The sequence below is a fragment of the Pyricularia grisea genome (assembly GCF_004355905.1).
Source record: "Pyricularia grisea strain NI907 chromosome Unknown Pyricularia_grisea_NI907_Scaffold_2, whole genome shotgun sequence".
Taxonomy (NCBI): Eukaryota; Fungi; Ascomycota; class Sordariomycetes; order Magnaporthales; family Pyriculariaceae; genus Pyricularia; species Pyricularia grisea.
In genome coordinates, this window is record NW_022156717.1 from 3847245 (window position 1) to 3863289 (window position 16045).

Consider the following 16045-nt stretch of genomic DNA (forward strand, 5'->3'; position numbering starts at 1 on the left):
TGTCCTTGCGCCTTACTCAGATACCTCACTTCACAGCCTGGGGTTTCCAATATTAGCCTTCCTTGCCTACCACCTTGTCAACCACCTTACCTAAGGCACCACCAACCTACCTACCTAGGGTAAGATAGGTATCTTACCTCTCTCGTATACCTGGTACCTATCTCAATTCGGCAAAGCGGGAGTTGCCTGTCAAGACAGCCTGACCATTCCTGTCTTCATTAACAAGCTGCTATCCCCCAGCTGGTTTTATTGATTGTCTTTTTTAACACAGCCCGTTGCATTGCAAGGAGACCCATCTGTGCTTCTGTTTTGGCCTGCATTGCCATAGCGTATTTTTGTTTACTCTTTCTGCTTGGCAGCACCCTACGATATTGGCAACTCTCGATTCTTGCACTTCCCTAATCGACTGTCCGTCTTTACACGATCGACGAATCAGGGGTTTAATAGAGCATCCTGCGCTTCAAGCCCCACAATGTCCTCTACCGCTCAGCAGGCCTCGGATGTGGCTGCATCTATCTCCAAGTTGACTATTACCCCGGCTAATAACGACACCCACCGCAAACCAAATGCGAAAAAAGCCGGGACCAAGACAAAGAAGAAAGTCGCAGATTCGTGGGAAGACGAGGATGTATCTTCCGATCCAGAGTCCGGTTCTGAACCCGAATCCGGTGGCCCCGACAGCAGCGTCCCCATAGACTCGGCCGGCGGCAACTTGACGACGGGCACCAAAGCACCTCCGCCCACCCCAGTCACGCCCGACTACTCAACGAGTGCTAATACCTTCTCAGCCACAACGGGCGACTTATCCGATGGGCCCAGGAGACCCGAGAAGACTGATGCGGTGGCACGGCGCATGATAGCGAGTGCGTTGGGCGTAAAGGTTCCCAGGCAGACGGAAGAACAGAAGGCCTATGACAAGGCTATGCGTGAGAAGGAGCGCAAGAGGAGGGAAGAAGAAAGGGAACTCGAGAAGAAGAGACTAGAAGAGGCGGAGAAAGCGAAAAAGGCTATCTGGGAAGATTGAACCAAGATGGACATCTTCAGGTCGTTGCCACAAAATGTGATCGCTTCCACATTTGTTTGCTGTATATTTCAGTACTCCCTTGTACAAACTGGCTCGTCAGATAATTATCACTACATATGCAGGTCTCCTCGCTGTGACCTTATATATCGGTCTGTCGCGAAGTGCATATTTACTGTACAGTCCGTCGCGTTCCTCTTAAAAATATTCGTCCGAGCTTCTTATTGACACATGATCTCATGTGCGAAGAACGTCACATGTCGACGGTCTGGGTCAAACGAAGAGACTTTTGGTGACCCCTGACAGTGGCTCTGCTCAACAGTTTGACATGCTGTCATTTGGACTCTGTCCTGGAAGACTGCTTAGGCGGCAAAGACATCCCATTCATTGTCAAAGTTAACCTAGGCAAGCCTTCCTCTGTATACTTGACAGCGACACCCATACCATCAAGGCCGTGATTGACAGCATGTCGGTTCCATTGGATCTGGCTGACTTGCCCGTCTGCCACGGAGTACGATATGTAGCCCATGGGCCATCTACTGCGCCCCAGAGAGTCCCGCACACCTTTTGTTGCCGGGTGCTGGCCTACCAACAGTCCTAATACGCCAGAGCCCCTCCAGCCAGCGGGCGCGCCCACGAAGGCACCCTCGAGCTCTCTGACATGGCTCGGACCGAGTTTTGAGGCCATTGCCTTGCACTGAACAATCACTTTGATGGGGTTCGGAGCAGAGGGGACAGCCCATGTCCCTAGCAAGTCGATGCCATAATCCGAGGCTCCGCCAACGCGGAATAATGAAAACCCAAAGCTGGCGAGGCTTTCTGCCACAAGATACTCGTAGTGAGTACCAACATAGACTGTTGACTTTGGGTTCAACCCCGACTTTTTGGCATACTCAAGAAATGATGGCAGGCTGTTGTGATTTGATGTTGGTGGTTCTGGGTAGGTCAGAGTCTCGCTGGTGTTGGACGTGTCGACTGAATCTTGGACTCTGATGGGTATGCCTTGGTTGCTATTCATCCTCCGCTGAGATATCCACGGCGTACCTCTTCGAATGCCACCAAGTGGACGCGGCAACCATCTGTGCATTATCATGCCTTGCTGATTTGTTTCCGCAAGACTATAGAGGCCGTCTCATGTTGACCTGGTAATTGAAAGATATGGTCGAATTAGATCACAGCCCGGAAGTAAGATGAGAAGGAATATACTTCGACGTGAGACGCATCGTAGCCCGATGTCGAATTGTCATCAATCGAATAGAGTTGATGAAAAGAATATTGACAGGAGATCAAACACGATTCTTTCAGTTATTCACTGGGCGTCTTTGCCCCACACAGTGAATGAACTTCTGCATCACGGCACACAAGAGCTGTGCTAGGTGAGCAATAACCACCGTCTATAAGAATACCCACACTGTTTCAACCATGCATGGTTGCTTGGGCAGCATCGGAGCTTCCCTTTTCATGTAAAGCCGGATTCTGTCGGCCTTGCATTTGCGCCTGTTTAATTTTCCAGACCATGCGACGACTACTTCCATTCGCCCCGGTCAACCTCCCTCTCTGAAACGTGCTCTCTTACAATCAATCAAGATGGGTGACAGACTCACGCAACTACAAGACGCGGTTGACCAGGTTCGCAACCATCTACCCCACTGAAGAATGCGCCCACGGGTTGTGCCCACGATGCTAATGTTGTTCTGGTACCTCAAATAGCTCGCGCAACAATTCGTCGCATGTTTGTACTACCTTCACAAGCGTCACGACTTGGAGACACTCGGGCCCGACGACAAGATCAGAGAGCTCAAACCTGAAGATGATCCAAAAGAAGGTGCGGGCTTGAATTGAAACCCCTCCCTCTGTTCCTTGCAAAACCATTCGGCCAAAACTGACAGACTACCAATGCCTCTTTTCTTCATACAGTTGACCCCGTACCCCCCGACGAGTTCAAGGCCGGCCAGCTCGAACTTGCGCGCGATCTCATTGTCAAAGAGCAACAAATCGAGATGTTGATATCGACACTACCTGGCCTCGACAATAGTGAGGAGGACCAAGAGCGCAATATCCAAGAGCTTGAGGAGGAACTCAGAGTTGCCGAGGCGCAACGACAAGAAGCATTGAGGGACAAGCAAGAGGCACAAAAGAGGCTGGATCAAGTCATAAGAAGCATAAAGAGGCCCGCCGCAGTTCCTTTGGGATGATGCGCTTGATTTTTGCTGGCATTTATTGCGACATGGAAAGTCTAGCCAGTATTGTCTAACGAAAACCCTAAACTCTCACATTAATGACACTCTAATGACCCTTTCTGTTCAAGCCTGTCGTTATCATCTATCTGCACTACTATGGCTTCTTGAAAACATCAGGGAATACATTGCGCAACTCCTCGAGGGAGCGGATCTGATGTTTAGAGGCCGGTGTCCTTGGGACTTTGACACCTTCTTCAACGAGATGAGCGGTATGCCAACCAATCTCGTCTGCTTTCTTGCAGTTTTGGTAGTTGTCATCTGTGATAGTCAGTACTGGTATGCACCCCAAGGCAAATTACTAAATTACTACTCCTTGCTCACTTACCAACAAAGTAACAGTCATCGACGTTCTCAACACCTGCGTCTTTCATGGCGTTTGCAAATGCCTTCTCGTGCGGTTTGCAGATGAGGGGCTGTGCAGCGTAGTCGCAATATGTTATGCCATCGAAGAGGTCTTCGATTTCCAGCAGCCGAACGACTCTCCGAGCATGGTTTACATAGGCGTTTGTAAACAGCCATAGCTTGACCTTACTTCGGTCGACATCTTCAAGCATTTTTCGAAGCTGTGGGTTGGGCTTTATTATACCCTCGAGTGGCAAGGCATCCTATATCAGGCAGTGTGAGGATCTAGGGCTTCATGGATCAAGGCTTCAAGCAATGGGGGGGGGGGGGGGCGCCTACATCTACTTTTGAGTTGTACTCAAGGGGGTCGATTTGGTGATGCCGCACAAGTCCCTCGATGGCCAGGCCGTAATTCTGATAGTATTCTTTGTGGAGTCGCACCGCCTCGTCCCAAGAGAGTGACAAGTGTTCAGCAAAGTACTTGTCGATCAAATCTGCCATGCGATCGTGTACTTTTGCGCCTGCCAATTTTCCGTTGCCCGTTAGCATATTTCAAGGGTTTCATATAGAAAATCCACAAAACTTTGTTACAATGCGTACTTTTGGGGTATAGACAGTTGTCAATGTCACTACAAGTAAACTTTGTTTAGTAACGATGACATTGGCCAAAATCAAGCGAACCAAAGGTTGGTTTGTCCTCACAAGAAGAAGACCTTGGTTGTGTGGCGGTCAACCCCATTACTAGGCAGTCCGTTTGATCCCATAGTTGAATCTGTGTACCAATGGGTGGCTACTGAGTGACTCTGTTGTCTTTGATTAGATGTAGTTCGGGAAGTTGGTGTGACTGGGGATGGTTGAGCCGGGATTTCAATGTATAGAAAGATGTTATAGTAACAAGTGTGACGAAACGAAGTGGGACTGTGCTATTACACAAGAAATCGGTGTCTAGGCACTGAAGTAAATAGTGTACGTAGATGGATGTACCTATGCAATACGGCATTGGTTTGCAAAGGTTGAGCGGGAGTGTCATGCACATAAATACCTGACGAGCTAAGTAAGAGTACCGAATAGCGGAGAACCCGAAAACTGCTTTTTGAGTCACACCGTTCTTCAGTCTTTGTGTATTAGAAATGCTAATCGTTGAACGAATTTGCCGAGAAAGGAGTATGAGACTCATCGCGGTGTTTTGTTTGTTCAATTATTTTATGTATCTTCCATGTTTTTTAAGTTTCGCCATTCATCATTCATTCTAATCTGTGCCTGAGCTTGAAGAACCCAACCCCGCCACAGACTGGCCTTCCACCCAACAATTGAGGATCTCAATTCAGTCCATGTGACATGCCTAGCCTAGACGCGAATTACACAGTGAAAGCACACCTAGATGGGAAGGGAACACGCTTGACACGGTAAGTCGCAATTACAACACGAGATTTAAATCTCACTGCCTTTAGTTTAATGGAAATAGACACCAGTAATTTCCCCCAGCCCAAGTCGAGTTCGAGCGTAACAGTGGGGTTTCTATAAAAACGCGTCGAAACGAGTCCTATCTATTCTGGGAGACCGGGTTCAGCCACGCTAGAAATCGCGGTAGGCCGTAGTCAATGCAATGCAGAAGCACGTGCGCGAAATTAGTGGATGCAGGACATATTTCCTCTGCCCAGCCCCAGATTACGCAACGAAAGCTTTACCTTTTTTTTTTATCCCTTCGGCCTACAATTCCAATCGTACGCTGGGTTCATCCTCGCGTTCTGTCCTCGTCGACCTATTTTCTTAACTAAACTATACGCTGTTGTTTCTTTGCTCTACAATTTTGTTCTGCACCTTGAACCAGAAGGCTGTCATACTTGTCTTGCCGTCGATAGCTCTTGGCTCTGCTGCTTCATCACTGACTGACCCTGTGCCATAATTTGTGCCTACCATCCGAGGTAACGCATCACCGACTGCCGCCAAATCGGCGTCGGTTGCAATGGCTTCAATGTCATCAACGACTACGATGACTCTATCGAAAGATGAGCTTCGTCAAATTGATGAGTATGGTAAAATTGTCAACTTTCGCGAAAGAGTGCTGTCGGGAAAACACCCAAACATCAAGGTTCCTGCGCATCTGTTGGCAGCGAAAACCTCTAACGCGTCACCACCAACATCGTCGTCTACCTCGGCGCTCGCTGATGGCCCAACGACCAACGCCATTTCCTCTTTCCATGTCAAGCCCTCTTCAAGTCGAAAGACTTCAGATGTAGGCGCGACGGAGAATCGTCAGGCTTTCCAGGCGAACTCTTTACAGCCATCGCTGATCACAAGTTTTCCCGGCTTGGGATCGCTTCCAGGCGAAAACCCAGGCGGTAGTAGCACGCCGCCATCTGCGAAGAATTTTGGTTCAGCAAGGGCTGAGATCAACCCCATCTTCCTTGAAAAATCTGATCACCTCATCAAGACAGAACTGCAGCTGCAGCGACAGAGGGTCGAGCGTGCCCTGAGAGAGCAGTTGGAACAGCGTCGCAACACGAGCTGGTCTCTACAGCCTAGCGAACCTCTTCCTGATTTCGATCTTATGGACGTTCTGCAACAGGCACTTGTTCTCGCCCAGCAGAAGGCTTCTTCGCATGCTGATGGAAATGTAGCAACTAATAACTCTGATGATGCCGAGTCCCTTCAAGGGAATACATATGCCTCCACATATATCGACGATTCGCCTAACTCGAACCACCTTGCTCGTCTACCTGAAAGGCCCGACCCCGAAGACGTTGAGATGCGCGAAAGCTCAGACTACGAACCGGAGCTCAGTTTCATGTCCGAACCCGCTGCCCCGATAGATAATGGAGCATCAATGCCCACAGATATAGCCTCGTCTGCAAACCTCCTACCCAACACACCTGGGGCCCAGAAGGCCCATAACGCCTTTGTTGCTGCTCAACGTCCTCCGAGCCCCAGAATTCAAGATGCTGCTGTTCATATCGTCAGCTCTGGAGAGAGTGCAGACGCCAGTGGCTCTGCGGATTCTGGCCATACCGATAATGAGCAGAGTGCTGACGATCGTACCAAGTCAATAGCCTCCAATCAGCTTGCGCAAGCTTATGGAGCCGGGATACCGACCGTCGTGCGAGCACATGATCTCTCACCCGTCGCGCCGCAGCCATCACATGTCTCGTCCCTCGCCATTGCTAGGGGTCCTCAATCGTCAGAAACGCGTAGAGCTCGCGCGACACCTGCGCAAGTGGTTGCTATACGTAATGAGCTTTCCGCTGTGTCGAGCCCCGAGAGCTCACCACAAACTTCCAAAGCCAATGAGAAACGCAAAGGCAAAAAGAAAAACAAGCGCAAAGCGGATCGTCAAGTCACTGACGCTAGCCCTTATATCAAGACGGAGCCTCGTTCTCCTTCCCCATTCTCTGCTCACCCAGCTGGTAGGCCTCATAAGCGGCTGCGACCATCGCAGCGTTCAATGGAGCAGCTGAACTACGATGATTCACGAAGCCCACAGGTCAGACGCGAGATATACCGAGATCAACACGGTTCTTTATCTTACGGCGAAGAAAACCCTCGAGTGGGTTACGAGCGCCGCGATGTATCTTTGCGTGAAGGACCGGTTCCTGTGCACACAAGCGCTCAACCTTATGACCACGAGATATACGAAATTCGAAGGCCGGTGTCGACGCAGTTCTCCAGGGACCAAGACCCTGCCGCTTACCCAATCCAGTATACAAACGAGCCTCGTGTCAGGACAGCTTCTCAGGCAGTGGTGGATCGTGCCTCTCTCCGAGAGGCTCCTGTATATTATGATGTGCGGGATGAACCTCGCATGAGTGTGCGACCTGCAAATGATCGCGACCGGTCTCCATCCCCGATCATTCGTGAGACTCGACCAGCGGCCATGGCTCCTCCACCTCGTGTACAGCCAACCCGCATCATTGTCGATGAGTATGGAAGAGAATACATCGAGCCCCCTAGACCTCCTTCTGTGGCCAGACACTCCGTAGTCGCAACAGCCGCTGCGGAACCGCTTGTATATGACCATCATGTTCCGGGCCGGGCTGTATCAAGAATGGCAGACTCATATGGTGATAACGTCATCTACAGGCGCCCCTTGTCTCCCCAATTTGCGGCGCCGAGGCGAGTCATCACGGAACCGGAGTATGTCGCCGGTGAGTACCGCTCTTACCGTCAAAGGGAGTACTCGGTGGTACCTCAGGGATCCGCTGTTGGTGATGACTACGTCCGTGGTCGTGCGCCTCCGGAGAGGCGTGTGATCGAGAATCTCCCTAGGGAGTATATCACAAGAGCGGCCAGTGTGCGGCCAGCTGAGACGGTTCGCTATGAGATGACAGGTGGCTACGGAGAGAGATACGGAAGCATCCGCCCTGATGTACCAGTGCGAGAGTACGCTTCTAGTGTCCACCCGGAGAGCAGGCGGGAAGTGGTATATCAACAACCATATCCACGAGAGTTTAGTGTTCGACCAGAAGCCGTGGTGCAGCGAGCGTATAGTGTCAGGCCACCAGAGTCGCAGCAATTCCAGTATGACAGGCCTGGGCGGGCAGACGCAGATGCTCAATATCTCGATAGGTCGCGGGGAGCACCCGAGGGAGTTGTTTATGAGGATACTTTGCGGGGCTCTTACCGCTAGAGCTGCAAGATGGAACGAGTGATACGGAGTCGTGTTTTGAACAAGGGTTGTTGTTGGCAGAAGCACAGTTGTAGTCACTGCACCTAGCGGTTTGACAGTTAGTGTACATGAATGATAGGCTTTGGAGTTGTCAATAATTTGACTAATGACCTATAGTGAAAAATCAACGCATACTGTACTATCTGATACCATCGACTATCTCCTCACCGCCTGAGTTTGATCGATGTACAACTTTAACGTACCACATACACACTTAGCTTTCAACCGGATAACTACGAGCTACCAGAGGTTGTGTCGGAGCAAAGCCTGAAAACCCAAGCTATATGTTTGATGTACAGAAATTGACCTCCAGTCCAGCACTCTCTAGTCTAAATCAATGCAGGCGATTACACATGTCTGTTTGTCACAAAAATAAACATCTCGGTTGGGAGACAAACAAACTAACATGATCAGGACAGTACAGCAAGAGCTATGTTCGAGTAGCGCTGTGAGCAATGATCCCACATGACACTTGCTCTGTGTCTTTTTTCACGGCCGTGCGTTACTGCCTGCTCGTATATTGCTTATTATGGGATTGGGCACTGGAGCTAGAGATTAGCTCTAGTTGGGTTTTTGGCTGCATCCAAGGCCCCAAGCCCAGTTGAAGGATCACCACGGAGTAAACGGCATGGGATATGTTGAACTACAGAGCGAGATAAAGACGCGGGTACGAGGGTATGTATGAGTGCATGTCTAGTACAGGATGCAGTAAAGAATTTCCACAAAAAAATGCCTGCAGTCATGTTGATATTATTAAAGTTATCGCGAATACATGCCCAGGTGAGTTGGGCAGCCATAGGTCGGTCTCAAGTAGCAGTAGTCGACCTGACCGGCGCCCAAGTTAAGGAAAAGTCCGAACAAAGCTTATGCAGTCAAAACTCATCAACTGCTTTTTTCATATGAGTGCCAAAATCATCCGAAACAGACCTCACTAAAACCTACCCAGGCTTGCTAGGTACATAAAGGCCACGCATGCGAGAGGCTGACAAGGAGCTTATTAACCCTAACCTCGAAAGGGCAGGCAAGCAGACCACGTTAGAATTAGGGTTAATATTGCGTGCAGTCAGTCCATGATGCATTTGTGATTGCTGGGAGTGGGGCCTCGACCGAAGTCGGGACTCGGGGGGTTTAAATGTGCCGGTAATCGCCATGCTTTTGATCTTCATTGGCAGAGGTTCGATGATGAATAAGTCAATTGGCCCCCCGTCCGTCAACAAAGTCGGCAAGGAAGGCAAGCAGGCAAGCGCGGTCATCGACTCGGGTTGAAGTTTAGTCGGGACGGGTGTCAGCTCAGCGCTCGCAGGCGGCTGAGTGGGCGGCAGTGAGAACTTCGTTTCATTCCTTCTTCTCGACTTCCGTCTTAGCTGATGATTCATCAGATATGTTGCTGCCGTGAGTCTCGTTTCATCCCGCTATGAAGTTACAATAAGAGAAGTACTATGTAAGGTCACATCCTACGCGCAAGATACGGAGTTGGGTAATTAGAATACCATACCTTACCCAACAGACGTTTGCTGCAAGAAAACTGATGAGGTCGAGGCTTGTGGAAAGTTTTTGATGGGTGTCCACCCAGCCATTCGAATCAAAATCAGGTGCCAACATCTGACGGCAGACTCGCATGCAATGCCCCGTAATGCACGCACAGTGTAACCTCCCTGTAACCTCATTTTGTGGTACCTTCCCGCACTTGATCCGTCAACAGGTACCGTCTTATGTAAGCCCGCACAGTGAGGCAGCGAATTGGAAACGAATGGCCTCATCCTGCTTTAGAGGGTTAATTAATTAGCGGGGGCGTTCTGTGAAGAGAGATCCGAGCAGAACAGGAAATCGCTGGGCATTTGAACTGGGCAGCACGGGTCCCTCTAGGATGAGCTTGGCAAAGTACGTAAGTATAGTAGTAATACATTGTCGTCTGTTAACGACAACAATAAAACTGATATTTATGGGCGGAATGGCAGGGGCTCCCAGTCCGCTAGCGATTGCTTGGTTTTGAACTTCGACCGGAACGGACCATCATCTCTTCAGAGGCTGGTTGCTAACTGTGGACTTTTTGGTGGACTAAGCCGGGACTCGGTGGCCCACCGTAGCTCAAGCTGCCTTTTGGCTGCTGATCAGGATTGACCAGTCCAACCGACCCTCACGACTTACTTTGCCTGGTGCTTCCTCCACATTCTTCCCCTCCACACGAACCACCCCCAAAGGAGTTCTGGAAGGGATACTGTCATCGCCAAACCGTTTCTTCTGTTTTATTCTTTTTTTTTTTTCAAGTCCGTTCATTTCCTTTTAGATACCCTCGGATTGTGTCGTTTGTGTTTTTTTTTTCTTCCCTCCGTCTTCTTCTCTGTTAAATTGCTTTTTTTGTCCCTATTCTCTCTGCCGCTTTGCGCTCCGTGTTGCACTGCCCCGGTCCCTGGTCTGCACTACACCCAAGAAAGCTGCGTGCTGTGGCCGTAGTGGCTTTCCTCTCGTTAAGCCTCTCAGAGAGTCTTGTGTCTCGTCCGGTCCAGCCATCCACCGCAGCCTCCTTTCGTCCGCCTCCGAACCCGACCGGCACCATGAACAAGCTTGCCAACATGCGTCACTGGTCCGAGAGGATGACCCCGGCCAGCTTTGGAATGTCGTCGCGCCCGAATGGTCCGATGCCTGCCGTCGGCCCAGGTCCTCATCAGAAGATGGCTTCAACAAGCGCCCCTCAGCAGGGCCCTCCCCACGTTTTGGATTCGCCATTACACTACTCGTTCAACGTGCCGTTGTCCTCCGATCTAGCAGGCCCCGACACCGAAGACATACTCCACGCAACCACTGACGCCGTCCTCCGCTGGACCCACCCCGAAGATGCTCCCGACGACGTGCCCGTTCATGAACTCCCCGTCCACGCTCACAATCTGTCAAACCTGCGAAAGCTATGTAAAGACTTCACCACGAGTCCACTCGACATCGAAGCCCATGTCATTTCGACAACACCAAAGCATGTAAAGGGACAGGTGACAACAGTCTGCTTATCAGGCGCGCCTGAACTCGTCTACCACGCGAGAGACACAATATTAAACGAGACACCACTGACCCTCGTATGTTTTTTTTAATCCCCCTACCCTCCTGGCCTGTACTCAAATAAGGAACTGTATGGGGTTGGTGTTGAGTTGGGGTAACTGCTTACCACTGGCCTTCGACAGCGTTGCACCATCATCGACATTGATGGAGATATGTTTCTCGACCCGCAGACTGGAGGTCTCAAGGCACCCGTGACGAACACCCTGGACTACACCTCGAGCTTCTGCGGTGTCGACATCTTCCTCCTCGGGCCCAAACTCACTCCGCTCGCAGATGGCCTGAATGGTGACAGTGAGGTTCGAAGGGACCAGCGCTGGAGGTTGGCCATCTACGGCGATCATCTGTCCTCCGAGCACGCGAAGACTCGGCTCCTGATCCATATAGACCAAATGGTATTGAAATACAATCCCTCGCGTGTGAGCTTCCACGCATGTGTGCACTGCTAATCCTGAGACTACGCACAGCTTGGCCGGATTATTGATGGATTGCACGCAGAGTTGACCTTGCATCAACCTCTTTGTGGCCGCAACAGGAAAACCATCAAGCTCATTGAATCAACGACGCGTACTGCCATCTACATGCCGCCATCGTTTTCTTCGGTGTTCCGATACTGCCCAGTCAATGCCCAAGCGCGCGACCCCAACCAGATCTTCATCACAGGAGAGGACCCAGCACACATCGAACTCGCCAAGAAAAAAATGCACGAGGTCCTCAACCGGCTGCGGCTCTTTGTGAAGGAAGTCGAGATTCCTTCGGAGAAGATTGACACCATTCTTCTCAGTCGTATGGACAAGGTCCAAAAGATCACCGAGACTTTTGGAACCTACATCTCGTTCCCACCTCTTGGCTCCCGCAAGACCGTAGTCAGAATTCAGGGGCAGGAGAATCTGCATATTGAACGGACGGCGCGGGAGCTCATGGCTCTTGTAGGTGCTTCCCGATTTGTGGATCATTTGCTTCATCGTAATCTTTCTTGTCAAATGTGCAAGGCACTTACGCGCAATCACAGGTCGGACAATTTTACAGTGGCTTTTGGTCCATCACCCAAACCGATGCCCGCCAACACCCAACCGCCCATGACATCCATACTATGCTGGGTGACATCTGCGCCAACTCGGATGCAGATATATCATTCCAAAGGCTGGCTTTCAGGATCACCGGATCTGATGACGCAGTCAAGGCTGCTCTCATGGTATTGTCTCAGATCAAATTTGCCTCCCAGTCAACGTACCAGATCAAGGTGAAGATTGAACTTGCGAATGAGCACAAGGAGTTTGTTAGTGGAAAGAAGAATGGAAAAATCAACAAGATTATGGGACAGAGTAAGTATAAAAAAATTTCGTGGTGCCTATCATATTACTTGAGGCAAATCGCTGACAACCTCTACAGGCAGCGTTCAGATTATGTTCGAGGGATTCGGAGAGTACAACTTCAACATCGACGTGAACGCCCAATCGTACGAATCCATGAAGCAAGGTCTCTCGCTCGTGGAGCAGGAAATGCCAGCCTCGATCTCCTTCCATGTCCCTGATCAGTACCACAAACGCATCATTGGGATCGGCGGCCAGCATATCCAGAGAATCATGAAAAAGCACTCGGTTTTCGTCAAGTTTTCGAACGCTATGGACCGAGGTTCGTATGACAAGTTTCGAATGTACGGAAGGACCAAGCTAACTTTCGCAGGGGGCTTGCGAGAGGAGGATGACATCCGCGTCGACAATGTGATCTGCCGCACACCGGCTCGCAACGCTCAGAACCTGGAGCTAGTGAAATCCGAGATTTTGGAGATGGTGGACAGAGTCGTACGTCAAATCAGGATTATGGTGTCCTGCAGTGGTGGAGACAGCCGGACTGACAATTCATTATTTGCAGGACTCGGAGTTCACCTCGCAGATTGTCAACGTCGACCGCCTCTACCATCGCCAACTTCTCACGCGTCTCGGTGAGATTGAAGGTCTTGAAAAGAAGTGGAACTGCAAGATCGTGTTCCCTAGTACTGAGCAGGCCAGCGATGAGGTTACCGTCACTGGTCCCCAGTGGCAGGTGCCTCAGTGCGTGGACGAGTTTCTGGTATGTTATAACTTAGCCTATGCACCCGGCCAATGATTTCGCTCGCAGAAACTGACGACAACAGGGAATGGTTTCGGACAACCATGAACTGGTCCTGGCTCGCACACCGACTTTGATCAAGTATCTCGAGTCTCCAGAGTTTGCTCATGATATCGTGACGAAGCTTAAGACCCAGCACGAGGTTGAGGTCACGGTACACCACAACAAGGACGAGTTGACGGAGGAGGGCGAGCCCACAGTGACCCTACTGTGGACTTTTACCCGCAACAACGCTGGCGGTCTGCGTGACGCCATTGAATTCCTCCAGAATCAGTTCGTCACCAATGGTGCCGAGGTCAACGTGATTAAGGGGTCTATACCCCGCCCGAAGTCTGATACTTTTGAAGAATCGCTGCCTTTCTTCAACTCGAGGCTTCTTCAGCATGCGCCAACGCCAGTGGCCACCGATTCACCCACTAAACTAGCCTTCAGCGACGAGGTGGCTCGGGAGCGCAGCACCCTTTTTGACCGTCTCCGAAAGCCTGGAAGCATGTCGAGCATCTCGTCTTTCCTCGACCGCCGAAAGAATAGCTCCCACGCAGGAGCTAATCAGTTTTTCAAGGGATCCAGCAACGTCTCCAAGTCCTCGCTTATCTCTATCGAGTCCACGCGCAGCTTCAATGCTGATCGAAACCCCTGGAATGACAGCGGAGTTAACCTTGCGGACGATGAGCCGTGGCCTGCCAGGCCCTTTGGCAACGGCATGGATCACAAGCTGACTGTCCCCCAGCCAGGCGATGTGACGCCTCGCCACAACACCCGGCCGTCTGGCGACAGCGGACGGCCGTCGACTTCTCATTCTACGAATTCAGGATACCCCGGCCCGGTTGGGCCTTTCCAGCGATAGATTCTTTCCAAAGTCTTGTCTCCTTGTCGTTTTTAGAAGCTCATGCACGACACGAACAAAAAAAAATACCCGGCTGGATATACCCTGGCGTGAAAATACCCCCCTGGTTCTGCTACATGTGCTTTTACCTAGTTTGTCATTATTTTGGTCTTATACCTGTCAACGTTCTGCATGTCTGTTTTATTTTCTAGGACAACTGCTTCTAGGTAGCCACGTCCCGTTACCTTTTTGGTCACGTCTGTCATGCATTGTTTATTTTCTCTCTGTCTCCCTTTATTGCCATGTCAATCTCTTATACCGCCTTCTATGATTGTTCCCAACCTCTCTTGATTGACGTCCACTCCTTTATACCCCATACCGTTTTGCATGACGGTAACTATTCATATTTTAAAATCGCTGTTTCCAGTTTCTGCCTATATATTTATATCCGGGCCTTTGCTTTGGCCGACTAAGGTGAGGCGCAACGTTGTAAGTCTGGCCATTTCAAAGAGCATGGCAATGATCCATGAATGGGGGAAATCTAGATCTACCGGGCTTTTTTGTGAGACTAGAAGGTATGAGCGAAGGAATGGTTACGCGAAGTTATCCATGTAGAGCGGTATGGAAAATATTTCAATTTACTGTGCGAAACTAGCAGTCCGTTGATTGTCAGCGTTAGCTAAAGGTTACTTGATGCCTAAGTTATCTGATTACAAAAGGTCGTTGTGAAGTCTAATATCAAGGCAAATGGCAAAGCTCAGTTCTACATGCGGATGTAAGGCGGGGAGAGTACTTCAGAGGTTTTGAGCCTAGGCCGACCTGGTTTGATGCAGGACCAGACTGATTCATTATACTAACCAAGGCAAAGCATCATACCCGAGCCTGTCAATAGGTAATTATATGTCTAGTTTGTGTGAAGTTTCTCCTTTGCCAAGTTTTGGCCGAGGCTCGACTCGAGGTACAATACATTGTCTGTCGTGTCTTAGCACAAGACAAAATCCAAAACACGACGAATAATGCTTCCATGAGTGACAATCAAACAAGCACGACCAAAAGAATAAATAATTAGTGGTATGTATAGTTAATTTCAAGCCTTCAGATATCAGTCTTCTGGCTATAATATCACGCACGGCCTGGAATCAAGACTTACCTCTCTAGGGAACCTTCTAAGACTCATAGGCACAGCATGCAGCAAGGCTCCATCCGTTCTCTTTAAAAATAGACAGACAGGCCAAGTCCAGAGCTAGCTCAACCCCTGGAACTTGGAAGCTGACATGGATGGATGGCGGGGGCTGCAACGAGTCCCCGCATCTTAGTGCGTCAGGAAAGGCTGTGTGCGCAGGCTAACAGAATAGAGGGGCAAGGATGGATCGGTCAACCGGGTCCCAGCCGTTAGTTCAATCCACTGGTGCCTGGCTGATGGGACGGACGCGGTTGATCGTCTCTTTGTAGAATCCCAATCCCACCTAATACTGTACATTCATAAACCATCCTATAATAAGCTGCACAAATCACCAGAGATCATTCAATCCCATCGTTGTCGTTATTCTTCGGGTGAACCCCGCAACACTCACTTTGCATGCCGCGACTGTTGACTTCAGCGACCGCATACAAAGAGGTTTCCAGAGACCTGAATAGATGGGAATTTATAACCTTGGCTACCTTACTTACTGCCTACAGCTCACACCTGCGACCGCACGGCTGTCCGACGGCGCCTGGGACGATTCCAGACGACAAAGACGAACAAAGAACAATATAATATAATAGCGACCTTGCATCTCTAGTCCATCGTC

At 50.2% G+C, this 16045-nt stretch overlaps 6 protein-coding genes across 6 annotated transcripts; 4 read left to right on the plus strand and 2 right to left on the minus strand.

Moving 5' to 3' along the window:
• Positions 1 to 472: 472 nt before the first annotated feature.
• Positions 473 to 1024, plus strand: PgNI_03705 (uncharacterized protein; the record flags this gene model as incomplete). Its single annotated transcript, XM_031123758.1, has 1 exon — positions 473 to 1024. The coding sequence occupies one exon, from the start codon at positions 473 to 475 to the stop codon at positions 1022 to 1024; it is 552 nt and encodes a 183-aa protein (XP_030984275.1).
• A 331-nt stretch (positions 1025 to 1355) lies between these two features.
• PgNI_03706 (uncharacterized protein) lies at positions 1356 to 2039 on the minus strand (the record flags this gene model as incomplete). Its single annotated transcript, XM_031123759.1, has 1 exon — positions 1356 to 2039. One exon carries the CDS (start codon positions 2037 to 2039, stop codon positions 1356 to 1358), a length of 684 nt encoding a protein of 227 aa, XP_030984278.1.
• Positions 2040 to 2608: 569 nt separating this feature from the next.
• Positions 2609 to 3216, plus strand: PgNI_03707 (uncharacterized protein; the record flags this gene model as incomplete). Its single annotated transcript, XM_031123760.1, has 3 exons — positions 2609 to 2650; positions 2732 to 2846; positions 2939 to 3216. 3 exons carry the CDS (start codon positions 2609 to 2611, stop codon positions 3214 to 3216), a joined length of 435 nt encoding a protein of 144 aa, XP_030984277.1.
• A 139-nt stretch (positions 3217 to 3355) lies between these two features.
• Positions 3356 to 4780, minus strand: PgNI_03708 (uncharacterized protein; the record flags this gene model as incomplete). Its single annotated transcript, XM_031123761.1, has 6 exons — positions 3356 to 3519; positions 3587 to 3866; positions 3943 to 4124; positions 4204 to 4232; positions 4306 to 4406; positions 4646 to 4780. The coding sequence occupies 6 exons, from the start codon at positions 4778 to 4780 to the stop codon at positions 3356 to 3358; spliced, it is 891 nt and encodes a 296-aa protein (XP_030984280.1).
• Positions 4781 to 5569: 789 nt separating this feature from the next.
• On the plus strand, positions 5570 to 8227 carry PgNI_03709 (uncharacterized protein; the record flags this gene model as incomplete). The annotated part of the gene is made up of 1 exon (XM_031123762.1): positions 5570 to 8227. One exon carries the CDS (start codon positions 5570 to 5572, stop codon positions 8225 to 8227), a length of 2658 nt encoding a protein of 885 aa, XP_030984279.1.
• A 1992-nt stretch (positions 8228 to 10219) lies between these two features.
• Positions 10220 to 14969, plus strand: PgNI_03710 (uncharacterized protein). Its single transcript, XM_031123763.1, has 7 exons — positions 10220 to 11334; positions 11440 to 11733; positions 11782 to 12243; positions 12327 to 12639; positions 12707 to 13119; positions 13190 to 13387; positions 13452 to 14969. The coding sequence occupies exons 1-7, from the start codon at positions 10822 to 10824 to the stop codon at positions 14271 to 14273; spliced, it is 3015 nt and encodes a 1004-aa protein (XP_030985491.1). The 5' UTR covers positions 10220 to 10821; the 3' UTR covers positions 14274 to 14969.
• The last annotated feature ends 1076 nt before the right edge of the window (positions 14970 to 16045 follow it).